The 20,710-nt window shown below is 39.3% G+C and overlaps 1 protein-coding gene across 5 annotated transcripts in view; it reads left to right on the plus strand.

Annotated features, from left to right (window-relative positions):
* Positions 1-20,710, plus strand: part of GPD2 (glycerol-3-phosphate dehydrogenase 2) — a 134,305-nt gene that overhangs the window by 15,926 nt on the left and 97,669 nt on the right. For all 5 annotated transcript variants that reach the window (XM_032479470.1, XM_032479471.1, XM_014565009.2 and 2 more), the window contains exon 2: positions 15,960-16,069. In XM_032479470.1, the coding sequence (XP_032335361.1) occupies positions 15,968-16,069 (102 nt within the window). In that variant the 5' untranslated portion in view covers positions 15,960-15,967. The remainder of the gene's footprint in view (positions 1-15,959; positions 16,070-20,710) is intronic.

Raw genomic sequence — 20,710 nt, forward strand, 5'->3', positions numbered from 1 at the left:
TTCTTTCAGGGGAAATGGCTAGATTCACTTCCCCCGTGTGTGTCTTAAGTGCACTTGCTTGGGCAGAGCCAAGTGCAGCTGGGGCTAACGCAGGGCCGTGGCCGCTGTTTGTTCTCTCTGACCGCAGCCTCTGCACACGTGGGAGCCCATGTAGATGATGTATTGGGAATGGGAGTTGTTGACAGCAGAGGTATTTTTATACATTTTTCACATTATCTCAAATTCTCAATGGAAGTTGTGAAATAGATGAGATTTTATGCATAAGGCTAAAGCTCACAGTCAGTCACACAGCCAGTAAGTGACGTAAGTCAGAGTTCAGTCCGGGGCTGTCTGTCTCTGATGACCTCTCCACTGGCTGCCTCCCACAGAGAATGTGCTACTGACTGGTCAGTAGTGTCGTTTGAATATGCCAAGGACAGCACCCTATGACTAGAAGGATCTCAGCTGTGCCTCGGGCAGCAGCAGTGTTCCTGTCTGAGGGCACTGAATTGTCACAGGGCGGGGACAGAGAGAGCATTGGCCTCCATCTAGGATGATCTGTCCTTTCTCTGTGCACCTGTGGGCTTCCTTCAGGGCTGGCCCAGTGACTGAAGAGATTCTATATTTCTGGAGTTGAACCCTGGGGGACACTAAATTCCAGGAAGTTCTATCAGCTTTGCAGTCACTGCTTTGATTAAATTGTTGGGATCTTTGATGTTGTGTTAAACTTTAAATCCCTGAGAGGATGTGATATGAAATAACTAAAAATTCAAGACTAGTTTAGGTGTAGTTTAACTCAGGCTTAAATAGTTATTGTGTCAGATGCTCGAGGCAGATTCATTCCAGTTAGGGTAGAAACTGTTCTTCAGAATCAGGTAGATAATTCGGTGACATTTTCCAGTTCTTGCTGCAAGATTCCTAATAAATTCTAAAGGCAAACTATCCTTTTCCTTTCTCTGTGTGGGTCTTTTACTCTAGTCCATTAAAGATGAGAAAAGTTATGTAACAGGAAAGTCACTCAAGCAATGGTCAGATGATATGGGATTTAGTCAAATGTCAACTATCTATCTGCACGTGCTCTTTAGAGCTCTTACTTTTTTTCATTTCTCTCTCATCCGCACATACACATAGATGGGTTTTTTTTTCTTATTACAAGAGCACTACATACGCATTTTGAAAATTTTAAAAATGATACACACAAGAAAAAAGGAAAATGACCCTACCATTCAAAGATGAGATTTTAAACATTTTTGGATATGTGTTTCTATCCTTTGTGTATGTGTGTGTATATGTGTAAATCAGAAACACACATGGACACTATTTTATCTATTTTCGTTCTCTTTGTAATTAATTTTCTATTGCCCATTACCCCATCTCCATCCAGAGTGCAATTAACTCAGAAAGAATTGACTCCTAAGCAATCAAGAACTTCTAGAATATGTAAGTTATTCAGGGCTGTCCACTTATTTCTAGACCTTAATAGTTATTACCAGCATAAAAATGTTTTTTCAAGTCAGAGTGGGATAAGAGACTGGCAATCACTTTGGCCTGGTGAGTGACCTACCCTTGTCATCCAGTTTGGGTGGGAGAAATGGCAGGAGGCCAGCGTTATGGGATCTAGCAGTGCCGTGAAAAAGGAAATGTGCAGAAGATCTCAGTCGTTTATATGCGGAATCTGAAGTCCAGAAATATCAGGTGGCTTTGCTGAGGCTGAGACTATCACAGGGTGGGGGTCTGGCCCCAAATGCTGCTTGCCTGTTCTGTGACTGCTGCCTCAGGATACAGTCTGAACAACAAATCATGCAGCTGGCAGCTATCAAACTCATGACCATGGGAGTAGGCACAAGTGCACTGGGTGAGGTCATGCCTGAAGGTCGTGGCGTTGATATTGGAACCTGGCATTTTGACAGGAGGCCTATTAGAAATGCTGTTTTGTAAGTCATTTTGTAAGTCCTGATGGCCCGATGGTAAGATCAAAGTCTCCAACTATGAGCTAAATTTTTTGGATTAACTTTGGGTTTCACTGAACATTTTCTCAAAATTTATGGTTGAGAAGAGGCTGTTGAGTATAAATTGCTAATGTGCTCTGCTGATTTCCATCAGCTATGTGATTTGACTGACAACACTGCGAGCCTAGCCTACTGGGGTCTGGTGAATTACATCTGCTCAGCCAGAGTGTTTCTTGAGCTGGAATTGAAATGCATGGCCCTTTAGTTTCCAGTGTGATGCCAACACTCAGGCAATTGACTTTTGCTCTTCAGTCTCCAGCAGGGGGAAAATTATGAAATAAAACGGGGAGAGGACAGGCATCCTCAAGATTCAAGCCCATAAATATAAATAACTGTAATTAATCATATGCAGTCTCTCTTGTCTATTACATCTATGCTCGGTGTGTCAGTAAGTTTTACACAGCTCTTTAGCACCCTGCCTGTAGTTGGTGGGGAATGTTCCGAGTGCCTCGGCTTGTTGAGATGTGACCTTGGGTTCTTTTCCAAAACAGGTCCTCAAGATAGAATGAGTTGTGGGGGAGAAAATCACCTGCAACATACCCCAGCCCAACAGGGAATAGAAATATAAAAGAATTCTGCTGTTGGCATTTGAGAGGCTCTCTCAGTTGACACTTTCCAGGCTTTGTTACCAGCTTGTTAGACTGAATGGGATGGAACAGTCTTTCAAGTGTGTAAGTTCAGTAGATATTTATATTCAAGATTATCCCTAAAGTGTTTGTTTTCCTATTATAGAATCCTGCTTTTGATTGTGGTTTACATTTTTGACTATTTTCTCATGTCATTTGTTAACTTTTTCTCTCTGTCCCCATAACGTCCCTTTTTCACACTTTCATCTGCTCATTATGAACATTCCTACTGGTGTCCTTAAGAAAAAATAGCAGCTTTTACTTTGATTACCCTAAAAAGCATCCTTTATACTGTAGCTAGGGTCGATCTTCTTTTCTCCCTTCTTCTCTAAATTCCATCGTATTATTGCACTGATTAAGACCTCCCATTCATTTTCTGTCTCTATCTTGTCAGAATTAACACCTTGCTAGGAGGAAGTCATTTGTGACTTGCCACCTGCCTGGGTCTTTGACCTGACCTGGAACCCACTGCCCACATCATTCACTGTGCTGCCGCCACAGTGGCCTTTTAGTGTCCAGTAGAGGCCAAGCTGACACATGCTGTGTGTCTTTGCATGCCTGTCCCCTCTGTGTGGCAGGACCTTCTCTTAGATCCCTGTGTGACTGGCTCTTCCTCCTCAGTGACATTTGTGCCAAATAACCTCCATGAACCTTTTATCTAAAGTAGATCCCACCTACTCCCACTCTCCAACCTAATTATTTCCATAGCACTTGTCAGTTTCAAAATACTCAGTTTTTAAATGTGTTTACATGTTTATTTTTTGTTTTCTCTAATTCATGAGAGCAGAAAAATTGCCAGCCCCTAAGCAGTGCTGAGGATCTAGCAGGCATTCGTTCAGTCAATCCCAGCTGCATGGATGTTGCAGAACAAATGTCCCTCCTTTTGTCTTCCTTTAGTTGGGTAGGTCCTTCAGTGATACTTCCCTGAGTATTTGTTGAGCTCTTGCTTTGGCTATTTTCTTAGAATGTGCAGTTTTTATCTTTCACTCACCAACAGCGTGTTTTTCATAAGCCAGTTTCCAACAAGGAATTTTGACGTTTTTTGGCTCATGTATCTGTAAACTTTTCTTTAAATCCAGGAGAGCAGAGAAAAAGGTTCTAGTTGTGTCTAGAGCAGAGAAACAAACAGCTTTGTCATATTTTTTCCAGGGTATGAAATGTGAGTTTGTTCAGATGAGGCAGAATTGAAGTAAGAATTTTCTTTTTCTAATCTTGGACTATGCGCTTGTATCTGGTTTGAAGTTCTTGATCATCTTAAGAGGCTTGTATAGTTTGTTTCATCCATACTGTATAGAGCAAACTTCAGAAATTATCTGGTAAGATCCACTGACCTAGAACAAAGGAAGGAAGAAGGGAAAAGGCCCTTGAATAGATGGAGAGAGAATGTTGAAAATTCAGATGCTAGGATGCTAATAAGTTGTTCCTTTTGCCTTGCTCAGAGTTATCTATTTGTATTTTAAACAGTTTTAGCTAACTTGGCCATCACTTTTCTGACCGTAGTGTCAACAAGTTAGAAGTGAGCTGGAGAGCTCAAAGATCAAAAGGGAAACTTACCATCAGCCGATCGTTTGGAAGAAAGAGGAAAATTTTATAAAGCAGATATGGGAAGAATTCAAGCGGGAACAGTCTGTGGTTTGGAACCACTTAGTAAAGAGGTAATAGTATTCAGCTGTTCCTGAGGGCATTGCCCTATCAGCGTAGTCTAATGCACAGAAGGATGGCCCTAAGCCATCAATAATTGCGTTCACGGTTGATATTCTTTAAGAAGACAAAGTGTGGCTTGTATTTTTGAAATATTTTAATTCAAAATAGCCCAGACACTTTTTAAAATAGTAAACTCCATTCAAATGTAAGCCTTTGGAAGGCAGGGATTTTTGTTGTTTGTCCTCAGTTGTACTTTCAGTGCCTGGGACATGTTAAATGATCAGAAAATAATTATTGAATGAAAGAATGAATACAAATCTTAATCATCCAACAGTGCGAAATAAATAGGACATTAAGATAGTACCTAAACTTTAATGCAGAAGGTTTGGGTTTTTTTCCTCTGTACCTACTGAATGAAGTAAAACCATTAAATAATACAAATCTAAAGTTAAAATAACTCTGACATTTTCAGAGATACTTCATTTATAGATGGAGTGAGGATCAGCAAATTCAAATGATTTGCCTGAAATCACAAAGCAAGTTAGTGGTACAGACAGAATTACAAGACAAGTCGTAATCTCTCCTTCTAGAATACCCTCTGGTGATTTCCTTTTTTTGATCTGGTGTTTCGAGAATTAGAAGAATATAGAGGGTTTTGTGTGTGTTTGTACTTTTGTTTGTTTTGCAGTGGCAGTTTTAGCAAGAATATTGAATAGAACCCTTTATCTTCACTTTTGCATGCTATTTAAATTTTCGACTGTCAGATGCTAGTGTATTACTGTGTAATGTTGGTACATAGTATCTCCCGCACAGTGACTAGGCTTGTTTATAGTCTAGCACTTGAAAGCTTTCCACTTAGGGTGTGTGCCAGTCCTTTTAAAGAAGAAAAGAAAACTCAGAGAAAGAGAGGCTTGGAGAGGATGCCTCATTCAAGTGGGGAGAATAAGATCTTAGGACCAAGACTATTTCAGCCAAGATGACTGAGATCGAAATACAGCTCTGTTTTATTATTTTTGTATAGGTGAAAGAAGACCTACTGGCTTTTCTTCTCCTTTTTGAGGGGTCAGGGGATGGAGCCTTTACAAAATGTTGTATGATTTGTATTCCATACTTTTGAAAGAAACTTTTGTTTGAAATACGACTTACTGCAATCTGTCTCTCCTGTTGTCCAATTCTTAACTTCCTTAAGAGTCAGATATTTTTAGGGAGTGTCATCGCTGAACTAAATAATATAATACATGGTTTTTTTAAGATAGTACATCTTAGATTTCCTTTGCATGTGTATAATTTCACCCTTTGTTAATAGTTACCTTTATACCTGCAGTGGGTTATTAGATATGCAGGGGAGTGAATTTTAAATGCAAATTTCAACAGATTGTTGGGGAAAAAAGGCTACAGGATGTACAAAGTGGTTAGCTTTACTTTGTGGGGATCTTCTCTAGCTCAGAAAAACAGAATAACTGGTCTCCCCGCCCTGCATCCTTCTTGGTCTCTGTTGTAACTCGCAGCCGTGGCTTATGCATTTAAAAAGCGGTAATGGAGCTACAATTAGGTTTGGAACTTTTTTTTACAATGTAAGTAAATTAAATTAACCGAAATTATTGGGCTATAACTAATTATCATAAAAATTATGTCATAGTTTTTTATGAGCTCAAGATTTCATAAACTATCTTCAACAAGTATTTCCTAAAATGCATTTTTAATGAAATATATAATACAATTACTACTGGAACTTTTGAAAGAATTGCTACGTTTTCCTCTTATTCAGTGATAAAAATAATAAACAAAAGCTGAATTAACTCAGTTGGCATCAGCATTTTGAAGTTAAAAAAAAGCCAGTTTTTTAAAGTTTTGTTTGTGCTTATTATATTTGAAGGCAGATTCTCCATCCTTCTACATCGGTGCTGTCCAGAAAATGAGACTTCAGAATAATGATCATGAGTCTTCTTCAGGTTTTTTTGAATATTAGAAAAATGCCTATATTTAGTAGATAATTTTTCCTAATTCATAATGCTTTATTTCTTAAAAATATATGATATTGGATAACAGTAGAAGAGATCTCCGATTAAGATCCAGGTAAATAGAAACTTAATTATCTGAAGCACTTCTTTCTCTGAACATGTCATTTAACTGAAATTTTCTTAGGGTGTTATCTTTTGACTAAAGTTCATTATCACCCACATGTGTTAAGAACGTTTTCATTTGATTCACAGTGTCTGCCCACTATTTTATAGCACTTACGCCCTTTTAAAGTACATTTATTTATATGGTAAAGTAGATATTTTCTTATGAAACATTTTGGGGTGTATATTCAATAGCCATGATTCTGATTACTTTATAAGGGTTTGTTATAGTTATAATAAATCTGGATGAGAGGCTTGACGTATTATATTTTAATGTAAAGGCAGAATTTTGAGCTCTGTTCTTTGGTTTGCAGTTTATTCTATAACAAAGTAAAGGGTCTTTTCTTGTCTTAATTACTGAAGTAGAGTCTATAACAGCATGTAAAAATCTAAAAAGGGGGTTTGTGCTGCCAAAGGAATGTGAACCATTTTTCGAACCCAACAATAGGGTTAATAAAGGGGCAGAAAGACTATGAGAAGCATAGGAGGGTCTGTTTGCCTGAAGAACTTTTTTGTGTGATTCATTGGTAACATTCCTTCTTCCTCAAGACAGAATTAAAGCTTTTTTCATTGTCAGCTGTATTCTTGTTAAGTGAGGCATTTCTTATTGGTTGATATATAAATATAAGTTTGTTATTTCATACTAGGCATGTTATCCACTCAGTTCCTTAACCTAACTTGTGTCTTTATAAGGGATGGGTATTTGCAGGGAGTGCTCCGTAAGGATTTTCACTTATGAGGGCATTTTATTTTATGCTTCCAGCATTACCTGAAATTACATATAGTAAACAAAGAAAGCAGACATATATTTTTATGGAAAATTAAAGATAGACTTTTACAACTTTAAACAAAAATCTATTAACATATCTAGGATGACAGAGAATATATATTAATTTTGGTTTTAAAATGAATTTAAAATGGAAAACAAGTTCACCTGCATGAACTAAGTGTAGTTCTTTATAATTTTTAATAGCAATTCTATGGAAAGCAAATACAATAGAAATCATTCCATTATGAATTAAATCATGATCATTTGCATTTAATGACTATAAATCTATTATTAGCTGAGATAGGCTTCATTGATTTCTTGTAATTCTACAGAGAACCTTAAGAAAGTAAGGGAAAGGGTCAACTTTGTGACTCTGTAGTACTGGTGTGCATTTTAGAAATGGCAGAGGACATAAACACATAACTTGGAAGTTGCCTTGGAGACACTTTACTTTTTTTTTTTTAAATTGAGTCTTACATAATAAATGACTGTTAGAGAGTGAGCATGTATCCTCTTGTTCCTCCTGGGCCCTCTTCCCTTTTGGTATGTTTTCATTTTAGAGGACTTTGTGAAATAAATGCTTTTAATCAATTGTGGCATTGCATATTAAATTTAAAAAGCAAAAATTACACACCAAAAGAACTCATGGGATAATGTTTGAGCTGAATTTTTAACAAACAGAGACTTAACTGTCTTTCTTTAAATGGTTGAACTTATTTTCTCCTCTCTCTCTTTTTTTTTTTTTGGTGCCTTTTGTTTACATTTCTTAAGTCTGATTTGAAACTCTGGAACCAGTTCAACCTTTTTCTGTGCCAACTCCTCCTTCTGTCAAGCTTCCAGGCTCCCACCCTCCTTTGAGCCTGAGGCATGATCCTGGGCTAACCTCTGTCTCAGTCCTCTGCAGCTGTGTGTTGTGTTTGTTCTAAAATGATATAACTGACCTAAGGTGCCCCAGAGAGACTAGTGGGCATCATTTCCAAGGTGCCTACTGGCTTGAAGCTTTGTGGACCAATACAAATACAGGGTTTGTCTTCTTTCATTTTCTCTTGGTTCCACAATTCTGTTTCTCTTTTGTCTTTGTTCAGATGCTCTCGCTTTGTTAAGATTTTGTCCCATCTTTTGGGTTCTGTGCTTCTGGCAAAGGATTTCCTGGGGAAGTTGATTGGAAATGGAACCTGCCCTTCACTAAAGCAGTTGGCCTTCAGATAGAGTGTGAAAGGCAGGGGCCCAGCGAGGGTTTGGATGCCGACCCTGCCATGTGTGATTGTTACCTGAGCCCCCTCATCAGCCACAGGCCAAAGTTTTGAACATCCAGAGTGTGAGGATTCATTATATCTCTAAGTTTTCGGTGGACTTTTCTTTGGTTCTTTCATTTATTTTATCAGGAGAAAACTTTTCTCAATGACTTCAGAAAAACCTTGTGGTCTGTGCTTTGATACCCTGTTTGGTGTATGCATTTTTACAACTATAGGTTGTCATTGTTACTGTTGTGGTTGTGGCTCAAGACCTCTATATGAGGAAGGGCTAGGGAAGAGTGATAGAAGAGTAAGTGTCTGCTGTTTCCTTAGGACTCGATACTCCACTTATTTCCATTGGGATAATCTTGTGGATAACCCTTGGGTCCATTTTCTATCCAGACTTGACCTAAGTCCTTTTCAGAAATGTTTAAAGCAATGGAAAAAAGGACAATTCATTTTCAGTTTATGGACTAGGACTCCTCTCTGTTGACAGAGAGCAGGTTGATGGGCCTCTGATGTTGACTGTTTTGTTCATTTATGTTGTCAGCTTTCAAAAGACGTGCTTGAGGGCTCACTGTGTGTTTCTATAGAGATCACAGTGTTGCTGTGTGAGATGTATGTGCAGAAGTGCCTCTCCGCTTGGCTGGGGAGGCTGCGTTTGCAGGTAGAGTGCTAATCATTATCCCCCTCGTAAAGATAACCTTGGGGAAAGAGGAGGGAGTACATGGTGCACTTTGGTTGGTACTTGTCTGTGTAAGCACTTTATCAGCTTATGCTTGGTGTGCCTAAACCGTGGTGTACTTTCTTATAGGAGCATTCCATAGCAAAGCATTATGGAATGCAAAGCATGCATGGAATGCATATGGAATAGCAAAGCATTCCATATCACATCGATAAGAATAATAAAGGGTTGGCTTTGCTGAAACATGTCTATTTCAAAGCAGCCCAAAATCTTGACTTTTATAGTTTAAACTGGGCTGCTAGGGGCAAAGGTGCTTTTGCACTCACTCCCTCTTCGTCCACTTTGCTGTGAAGACTTGCTGCCAAGTTCCATGGTTACAGACCTGTTGGGTAGGACTTCCTCTGATGAGGTCCTGCACCCTCATTTAGTAAGATTCATGGCCCTTTTCCCCGTTAAGTCACTGAATTTGTGTGCAGGTGGACCTTGGGGGCCTGGCCCTCTGAGTTGTGCCTTCTGTGGGTTTGACAGTGTCATGACTCAAAATAGAGGAGAGGGCAGTTTTCCATGCACAGCTACAAGGTGGATGGCTGTACAACCTAAGTGTAAGGAGCTTCCTGGTTCCTTTGGACCTGCATCTATCTGCTTAGGTAAAGGGCTGAGTGAAGTAGCACAGGCTACGTCTGGGTCACATGCTGCAAGTTGTATTTTGTGTTTAAACGCCTCGTTTGTCTGGGCTCCCAGTGTAGCTGATCAGAAGGGCACACGGTGCCTTTATATCTTGCTACAGAGCACATGTTTCAGGGATCACAAGGTTTGTGGTGGAAATGACTCTTCTGAAAATGATCTCTGAGCTATCTTCCCCCATCCCCACCGCCTACACTGATCACTCTCGTGAAGGATGGGGAGAAATGTGCTTACATCTGTGCTGGCATAAGACTCAAAACTCCAAGAAGTCTCAATTTTTCTTAAATTAATGGAGAGCATGGAAATTAGAAAGGAAACTACTGTTTCCAAGCAAGAGGCCGGAGGACAGAAGAGTTTTTGTAAAAGTGAAGGGACTCCCTTCCACAGAGGAGTGATAGATCTGTTTGGATGGGTTTTTATTTAGGCTCAGTTAAGAGAGAAACTAGGACTGTAAGACAGGGAGAGGAATTTGAGGACCCTACTTTGAGAATTCGGGGGCCAGGAAGCGTGCTCTTGTTCTGGAATAAATCTGCTTGTGAGTGGTTGCCCAGGGGAACCTCAGCCCTTTTCACTGGGTGGTTATTTCTTGTTTCTAAGTCTCAGGTATGTGGCTAAGTCATTTTGATGCATGATTTAGCTGGAAGAGTAGCCTTGCCACTGAATGGGAGGAGGCAGAAGTGTGAGCTGTCGGGGACTGTTGGAGACAGGACCGGAGCGGTGGTTTTCATTGTCAAAGTCGCTCTGTCTATAATGGGAGTCCTGAAAGGACAGCTAGGAATTCAGCAGAGCCAGATAACTCGCAGGGTTAGCTGGAAGCATGGGTCAGCAAACTCTGAGAAGTGGCAAGCTCGATTTTTGTTTTGCTAGCAGTAAGTCCATTTTATTTTGTAGCAGATATATCTGTCAGTTCCAGACAGAAGAGTCCCCAACCCATACCTTTAGCGCTGATCACTTGTGTGAGTTTGAGGCCCATCTGTCTACCTCTTTGCTCCTTTCTCTCTGTAGGTGTTCTATCTAGATCTCAAATTTCCTTGATTCCAAATGAGCTCCTCTTCTCCCTTAAAAACTTGCTTTTCTTTCTGATTCTTAATGTTGTAATGTTGGGGCAAGTCCCCAGCTACCAAGGCTAAAACCCCTTATGGCATTCAGTCTCTTCCTGTTTCCTTCTGTAACCACTTGTCAGATCCTGTAATGGTCTCTAACTGAGTGCTGTCATTAGAGATTTCTGGGAAGCATCAATCTCTGCATTTGCACTTTGCAATGTTGTCCTAAACTGGGCTGTCATCCTCTCACATGGGGCACGGGGACTATTTATTGCCTTCCAGTTGGTCTCTCAGTCTTAGTCATAAGCTTCAACACAAAAATCTACTTGAACACTCTTCATAAATCATGGGATGAAGCATCTTGCTTCCTTCATCTGCAGTCTCAACTCTCATGGCCAAAAGAATATCATAGAAGAATATTTTATTTCACATATACAGAATATTCTTATCTCTTGCCCTGCACTTCTTAGACCTCATTTCCAAATGAACATGATCTCCAGCCAAGTCAGATAACAACTTGCATGCCTCCTGAACATTTCCGTGGTGTTCCTCCTCCAAATCTTTCTCAGTCCAGACCTGTTCATATTCACTGCCCCCCAAATCCTTTTCTTTCTCTAAGAACCCTCTCAAGGATACTGTCTTCTGAAGCTTTCCTTACTTCTTCTAGTTAGAAGTACTCTTTTTTCACTGCAATGATACAGCACCTTGCTTTCTTTTCTATCAGAGTGTGTATGTGTGTGCATATGTATGTATTTCTTTTTTCTTTTTTTCTATTATTGTCTGTCGTTACCATGTGTTTAGAGCATACAGGATGAGCTGAAGCATGAATTCACTGTGCCATCTGAACTGGATACTCTACTGATTTTTTTTCAATTTGATATTGTCATGGTTTAGGAAATAATGTCATTTAGCAGCCTGCCTTATTTATAAACTAGTCCAGCCTTTCCAGGCATTTTGAAGGACCCAAAACACAGAAATGCTGGTGAAATATAGTCATTGTCTATTTAGTGATTCCATTCTTTCTTTGAGGGCATCATAACTTGGTACTTGAATAGAAATAGCATCCTAGTTTTACTCTTAACATATATCTTCTGCTTGATGAAAGTGGTTTTTGGATAGTGCTTTACCATCACCCCCACCTCCACTTCAAGCTGCTGCTTTTTTTGGGCTATAATATAATTTTTTTTTCTTCCAGTTTTATTGAGGTAAAATTGACATATAACATTATATAGGTTTAAGGCATACAACATAATGATTTTTTATATATAATGAAATGATTATCACAATGAGTTTAGTTAACATTCATAATCTCATAGTTACAATTTTTTTTTTCTTGTGGTGAGCACTTTATAGATTTCTTCTCTTAGCAACTTTCAAATACACAATTCGGTATTAGTAACTATAGTCACCATGCTGTATGTTAAATCTCCAGAACTTACTTATATTTGAAAGTTTGTACATTTTGACTACCTTCACCTATTTCTCTCCCCTTCTACCCCCTGCCTCTGGCAACCACCAAGCTCTTCTCTGTTTCTGTGAGTTGGGGTTTTTTGTTTTTAGGTCAGTACCATAATGTTTTGATTACTATAACATTGCAATATTGTTTGAAATCAGGAATTTGATGCCTCCAGCTTTGTTCTTCTTTTTCAAGATTGCTTTGTCCATTCAGGGTCTTTTGTCTATCAAAGTATTATGAACACTCAGTATAGCACAACTAGTTAATAAGACAGTGTTATAAGACACATTTTGATATTTAATCCTCCAAATTGATTGTAAACCCCTTGATAGGTTGATAAACTCACAGATTATATTTAGTTGTGTGCCTTTTTATTTAGGGTTTTGTTTAGTTGGCCTGGTGTTCTCACAAGAATTGGGGGCTGGCATTGGTCTGTGCAAATGAGGAGCCAGTCTTGAGTCAATGTATATGTGATTTAATTCATGGGCTATTAAACATGGATATCACACCATGATAACTAAGCTATTCTTATTTTTGGATGATTTTTCTACCTCTGGTTTTCTTTTCTAACTCCAGTTTTCTTTCCTACCTCTAGTTTTCTCACACTTTTGCTTGCAAGAGGTAAAGATTTATTGACATTTGTGTTCCCAGTCTTTGCTAACTTCCTGGTTGCAGCTTTTATGCAGAAGGAAGCAATCTTTTCCTCTTGGTAACATTATGAAGACTTTTCTCTTTGTAATGGAATGCAAATGGGTACGAATAGTTCACAGCATATGGTTTATATTAATCTGTTTTTACATTTCTTTCTTTCAACATTAAAATGAAGTTTTCACATTATCTGGCAGAAGGTCACTAGTAGATATTTTGTCAGTCTTCTTCAGTGCCTTAGAGAAACCGTAATGCTGAGGAACTCTCTGGGTGAATGCTTCTGAGTAGAGTCTTATTTTGGGTGTAATAGCAAAATATGATGTGGCTCTTGGGGAGAGGTTGCCTTTCGGAGCAAAGGCAGGGCAGAACCACCTAGTAATTAAAAGCAAAGACTAAATTGTGTTTTTTGACACTTACTAGGGAGTGACCTAGGACAAATCCCCTACTCCCTTTGAACTGCAGGTGCCCTTTTTATGAAATTATGATGTTGTGAGGGTAATATGAGCTGATGTATGTAAAGAATTAAAAACATGGTACCTGTTACCAAGCAAATAACTTAATAAATGATAACCATTGTCATTATAACATTGATAATAGTGATGGTGATGAAGATGATAATGTTAGGAGAGCCAGGTGAAATTGATTCTGTGCTTTTGTTTTTGAATTACCTGTTAGAGTGATTTATTCATAACAACTAGCTAGATTATCTTACAGACGAATTTGATCACAATAGGAATAATAATATCCCCTAGGCATAGGTTATTTTATGAAAATACTGAAAAAAGAAACTATTAGCCATTATTATTGCTAACTCCACAGAATAATATATGAATGCAGTTTTTTCCGTACTATTAGTGGCTCATTGAGAAAACCCATAAAGATACCCTCCTTAGCATGTTTTGGTTTCAGACAAATCAAATTGAAGCAATATACCAAGGTGAGCAGGGAACGTAGGGATCTATACAGTTGGAAAAACTAGCTCCAAACTTATCTGGCTGAATGAGTGCCTCTGCTGAGACACTTTCATTGACTGTATTGTACAACATCCCTCAGTTGGTGCTACTAAAGTGTGGTATCCTTTGTGAGGTCATCGGTGACATTATCCACAAGACAGAAGCAAGGATACTGAGCTAAAGTCAGCCACATACCAAACTCACATCCAAAGGACTGCCAGGCTGCTATCTATATGGGGTGGGTTCCAGCGTTGTTTAGGTAAATAGAGCTGGGTCTCTATTCTCTGTCCCTAATTGTCAGGGGAACTCAGCTAGCCTGGGGATAGCATGAGTTTCTACTGTGTGATAGGCACACATGTGAACGGTTATAGCAGTATTAGGAGTGGTGATGGTGAACTGTGACAAATGGGTGCCTTCCAAGTTGGCTAAGTTGTGCTTTTTACTATTAGAGCAACCATGGACATTAGATTTTGCTTAGAGTTGACCAAATGATGAATGGAAGCTCTAGCCTGCATATACTAACCATTTTACATAACTTGGGAGAGGGGATGGTTGATGTAGAGAAGGGACCGGAAAGAAGAGACTTCCAGCAGCAGAGAACATACACGTGTGAAATATTTTTCTGGTGAGAATCTTAAAAATAAAGATGAGTCTTAGAATTTAGGAGTTCATAAAAAAAAATGAGATCAGAGGAAAAATAAAATTTTAAGAAATGCCAACTTTTATTTTAGTATATAATTTATAGTATTCCAAAATGAATTTTCTGTAGAATCATAGTTACCAACTGCACAGAAATTCTTTGATTTAGGCTAGTTATGCTGATAGACTCTATCCATTCAATATGAACTCAGAGATTTTAACTGTATCATAAGTTACATTGAGATACTATATGTTCTTTACTATCCTAGGTTAAAACTGACTTCATATTCAATACTTTCTTGGGTCATGGGATGTTTGTAGATAGGGTGCGTTGTCCAGACGGGTCAGTCCTAGACCCATTCAGGAAAGTAGGGTAGTGCCTTCCCTGTAAGATGTGGGTGTGCCAGCTGCTATTGTGAGTGAAAGGCTTAGGCAGGTCAAGTTGCTCAATATCAGCTCTTAAGTTAGAATTTTTTTAGGTGATCACATAGTTTTGCCTTTGTTTGTTTGTTTGTTTAGCAGACTAAACAGGAGGTTTTTTTGTTGAATTTTCTTTTTTCATCTTTTTTTTCTTTTCAGTTCCTGAAAAAGTTAGACTATTTAAATCCTCAAAAAAAAAAAAACCTCTAAAGAAATTTTAATCAGTCCAAGAGCAGAAAAAAAAATTTTTTTAAACAAGTGAGAAGAAAGTCAAGAGCTAACACAGTGCCAGATTTTATCTAGAAATACACAGTAAGCACAAAAATGTGCTTGATCTGGAGAGTTTCCCTTTGAAATTGTGGTGTCATGCCACTCTGGCTGGAAGAAACCTTTTTTTTTAAAGTTCCTTTAATGAAAGGAATTGCAGCAGTGTTAAATCTGTCATTTTATAAAAGGATCAAGGCATGGTTTTCATTGACTTTTTATCTGTAAAGTGTAGACTCTCCTAGGGATAGAAATGTAAGCGTGTTGGCTTTCAGTTCTAGTGAGAACTTCATTCGGAAGAGGGAAACTCAGGAAGGGAGTTGTACCAGAGCTGAATTAAGCACTTGCCAAAGAACCTGAAGCAGGCGTGAGGTTCATTGTCACGATGAGTGACAGAAGACTTTGACCAATTCTTTTTGTGGAGGGGATTAATGGTTGAACAAACTTGCAAGTCCAGCATGTGGTTTTCTCAGATACACAATGACATTTCTTTTCACAGCTCTCTTGACTTTATACTATTTAAATATCCTCAGTTGTATCTTAATTTTCCTTTCTTTAATTCCTGTTGGATGGTAACTTTTATATAGTCAGTTCCCTAGGGTTTTTTGTGTAGTGTTTTTGAATTGTGGTTTGCAAATTGGTACATTAGTAAATTCCTTATTGTATGTTTCTTTTCTAGTTTAACATAATTTCATAATTGACAGTCTCTTTTTACTATTGGATTGTTGTGTGATAAAAATCCTAATAAACTTTTTTGTTTCCTTTTTTCCTTGTCTTTGTAGGCTAAGAAATGGCATTTCAAAAGGCAGTGAAAGGGACTATTCTTGTTGGAGGAGGTGCTGTTGCAACTGTTCTAGGCCTCTCTCAGTTTGCTCATTACAGAAGGAAGCAAGTAAGTAATTGTACATGTATTGATTGTAATATGAAACTTAGATCTGTTAAAGAATTGTATGTGGGGCGTGCGCAGGCTGATGGTTTTGTTTAGAAATTACTGTCTCAGCTTGATCTGAAAGACACCAATTTAAAATAACTGCCTTAACGATCCTTGAGAACTGTGTGTATCTCATTTTTTAAAAAGTAAATTTCTTTATCAGAAAGCATTATGTTATTTAGCCTCTGTTTTGGCTCTTTGGTCTCAAAAGACTGCTTCATTTCTGAGTGCCAGGGTTTATTCATGTAGACTTTCCTTGTCTAATTCATCCAAATGTCTGGATACCTTCTATGTTCCTGCCAAGAGTTTGTCTTATTAGAAGGCAGGCAGCTGAGAAAGGAAATGGAAAAGAAAGAGCCTCTACAAAAGGCCCAACTTGGAATCTTGGTTTTATTTTTGCTAGATTTTGTTACTCATATAGTTCTACTTAATATTGGGCAAAATTTTTAGTGGGAGAAAGCCATGAAAGTGAGACTGGCATGAAATTTCTAAATAATTTAAAGTGTTCAGTTCATTTTCGTTTTGGTTTTTTTCCCTCTTGGCACTACAACTATGCCTTTGCATAGTCCAAATTGATGCTGAGAAATAACTTTGGTGAATGGTTTTGTTCTTTTCACGCTTGAAATACTGACCTCAGTAGTTAGTGTTAGTCTCTTGTCCCTCCTTCCTCATGTCACGAGGGCATTTCGTGATGCCAGCTGGTTGGTGCATTCCCGATTCAAAGATGGAGGTGAAGACTTTGGGAAGCTATTTATAGATAAGCTTCCTATGAACTACTCATATCCTACATTTTTGTGAGAACCTTGAAACCTTGAGTTTTCTTGCACTTGCTGTTTCCATTTCTTTGTGCTAGAAGAGGGTGGAGCCAGCCGCCTTGCTTGAAGTTCCATGTCTTGAGTGGGAAATACCACGTTAAAAACACATGGTAGAAAGACTCAATTTGCTGACACGTGAAAATAAAAAAGAGCAGCTCATTTTTAGTGTTACCTCCTAAAGATGGACGGTATTGAATAGTTTACTCTAGTTTTTTTCATTTTTAACTGTGAGCACATTACTCTTCAAGCTTCCCTAGGTATATGTGTTGCAGGTGTTATTGACTGGCTTGCTGTTGAAACTCATTCTCACCCATTGAACATGCTTGATGCACTGTTTTTTAAAAAATATTTCCTTAGTTCCTTAAAAGTAAGTGTGAAAAGACGTTGTTTATGCTGAAGCTATTTTAGAAGTGCAGTTCTGTTTGGGACTTGGACTTTTACAGATTAAATTACTTCTGCCATCTTTACCGGGGCTATCTGAAACGATACTGGTAAATGCCAGTGCCAAAGGTCATGACATCTAATATGATGAGTTGTTGCTAAATTTGTATGTGGAATATGTCTGTTAACCATAGTAAGCATATTCTATTTCAGAGTTTATAACTTAATTTTATACCTAGGTAGTACTGTGTCTTACATGTTTATCTGTCTGTCCATTTATGTATATGTTCTGTTTGATTTCTCTTTTATCTCACAGAATAGAATAAGCAGTTGATGCTGCCTCCAGTCAATCAAGTTAGGGGTTAATTTTAGTCAGTAACATCAAGCAAAACCATGGTCTATTGACTCCTGGGACATTTTGTCATTTTCTCCTTCCTCAGTTAGACATCCTGACCACCCCAATAGCCAAATGAAACAGATACCAGCAGTTTCAAGTCATTTATAATTTTAATCTGACAAGTTCTTTTGAGAAAAATCACCATAGGCATATTCAATCAATGAGTTGCGTAAGCCATGCACTCCAAGTGCGTGTGTTCTTTTGTGGTGATTCCTGTCCCTTTAAGCCACTGCCGTCAGCACATTTTGGGTAGCAGGTTTGGATGTAGCCATAGGGATTGGCAAAAAAGAAAGAAAAGGGTGTGTAAGGGGGGAGAGGAAACCATCTCAGCTAGAACCATTGACGTAAAATGACCACAGGCCTCAGCTGTCCTCTCTTAGAAAATATCTGCCAATCAGAGCCATTCTAGGGGAGGAAATTTTCCTGACTTCAATAGTTAAGAAAAATCTGCCCGTTGATACCCATTATTTGGCTACATTTTATAGAAGCTGTGCCCTTAAACGTGCCTAGACATGCTCTGTTTTTCTAGAGAGCAATGCTTAAAGTATTGGCTTGTGTTTTTAATCTTTTTTCCAGTTTTGTGAGATGATTCTAACTGATAAACTGTCCTTATTTAAGAATAAGTTGGTATTGAAAGCCCAGATACTGACGGATGAGAAAGCCTTCACCAACTTTAAGTTCAGGCACATTTTGCTGGCATTCCTGCCGTCTGTCTCCCTGGTCCCTAGCTTGTGCTCATTTGATACTCCCGGTACAAAGCTTCCTTCCTAACATGTAGGCAGAGGCTGTATTCTGAATATAAATGGGTTGATTCTAAAAGTCAGTCAATTGTTTTAGCATATTTGGTGATGGGATGGTGCTGGAAGTGTTTAGGTGCCAGGTCAGCTCACAAAAACCTTTTAAATTACCTTATATTTGCAAGGAAATGAATGAAAGGAAAACTACTGTATACACTTTTTTGATTAATTAAACAGAAAACACAGTGAAATTCAATAAGATGTAGTTCACTTACTTTTTACTCAGTTGCTTGAATAAAAGCTACTGTACGTGAGGAAATCGAGACGTTTGTGGAGACGCATTTCTGGGGGAAGGTTAGGGGTTAGAGGTGATAGCAAGGATTTTTTTGGCTCCACTTTCCTTCGTGGTATGGCTTATCTTCTTGCAAACATATTATTTACATTTATGTTATGTTTTTCAGTGGTGAATATTCTCCACTGTTGAGCCAAGTGAAGCCTAGAGATTTTCTTCTTTTGAGATAAATAAGGGCAGATATAGAAAGGGTGGAGATTGTGGCCTAAGGAGAGAGCTGCTATAGTGCTGGTGATTATTATTATTATTTTATTTTGGAGCTGGGCAACTGAAATCTTCAATTCCAGTGGGGAAGCTGTTGGGGAAAGGAGCTGAATGTTGGCTGACCTCTTTTGACTGAGTCTGCCTGCAGGGAGGGAGGTCTGTGGCCACAAGTGGCATCCACACACCAGGCCCCCTCCAGTTGTGAATGTAGGGGTTTTTTGAGTGGCCTTGGAGAGGCTTCCTGTTCGTTTCATTTTCCCCCTGCGTTTACTTCCTCACCCACTCACAGGTGGCTGAGTTTCACAAAGGCTTCCTGATTTTTCCTCTCCCCAGACCAGCCATGTGCCAAGGAACAGGAGGCTGAGTAGCGGGATGTAAACATCCCAGCACTACCTCAAATCCCACCAGGGACGTAGCCAGCAGACACCTCTGCAGAGGGGTGCAGATTTTTGAGAGCAAGGTATTTGTCATTCACTGCTTAGCATCAGTCTGTGTAATAATAAACTGTTAATTGGAAGGGACCTAGAAGACATCTGATCTTCTCAAAACAGTATGCTCTTCCAGGGTTCCTTCATATCCAGTGAAAGGAAAGTCACTTCGTGGGACAGCTTCCTTTTCGAATTCCAAACTGGTGGGAGAATGGAGTTTAAATTAAGATGGGGGGTAGTGGGTATAGCTCAGTGCTAGAGTGCATGCTTGGCACACAGGAGGTCCTGGGTTCGACCCCCAGTACTTCCAAAAAAAAAAAAAAAAAGAAAGAAAGAAAGAAAGAAAAAAAGTAAGAAACAGGCATAGGAGAGAGTCTCTGGGGCGGTTCAGAGGCAGTAACCTTAGGGAGGAGAGCGGTACAGTCAGGGTTGCAGGGCGGTTCTTCAGGGTGGGGTGGGGAGAACCGGGGCCAAAATAGGGTGGGAGCGCAAAGTGTTAACTGAGGGCCGCCTCAGGCTTTTGTCTTTTAAGTAGAGACAGAGGGCATTTTGGGGAAACTTTAAAAAATGTTTAAACTCCACATTTATTTCACACCTTCTAGGTCCTCACTGAAAACTGGTGTGACAATGTGGGCTTCTTTTTAACCCCAGTGGTGTGGTTGATGGAACAAAGGTCTCTTTAGGTCTGCGGGCGGCCGTCTCAGACACACACGCCAGCTTGGTTCCTGCCTCCCCCACTCGGGGGTGTGGGCCCCGCCAGCCGCACTGAGGGGCAGCCTGAGAGCCACGGAGAGCTTTCTCAGAGCCCGGATGCTTTTTTTCTGCCCTGTGCACAGGCAAGGAGTCTCTTTTCAGTGTGAGGAGTGATATTATTAGAATTAAGGAAATGAAAGATTCTCACTGATGTTCTGTTCTTGAGCAGAGTAACAGAAGGGACAGGAGCAGGCTCTTTGGAGCGTCTTTGCAGGCTGCCTGCAGCCCACCCCTCGCTCTGCTGCTGAAGAGCTGAGTGATCATGGGCAATTCATTTTCTTCGGTTCTCTGGGCCTCAATTTTTTTACCCCGTCTGTAAGATGGAAAGAACAGTGATCCTTCCCTCACAGGATCTTTGAGGAGCCTGGAAGAGTTCCTGGAACATAATAAACTTGCAAAAAAGTTTAGCTACTCCCAGGTGATATGAATATACAGTATGGTTGTTGTTAGCAAGAAAGTTGCTCTCATCACTGGAGACCCTTGCACTCAGGGATGCTTTTTTAAGACTTGGAGGTTTAGTGGCAGATGTCATGTC

This window comes from Camelus ferus, chromosome 5 (assembly GCF_009834535.1).
Source record: "Camelus ferus isolate YT-003-E chromosome 5, BCGSAC_Cfer_1.0, whole genome shotgun sequence".
NCBI classification, from domain to species: Eukaryota; Metazoa; Chordata; class Mammalia; order Artiodactyla; family Camelidae; genus Camelus; species Camelus ferus.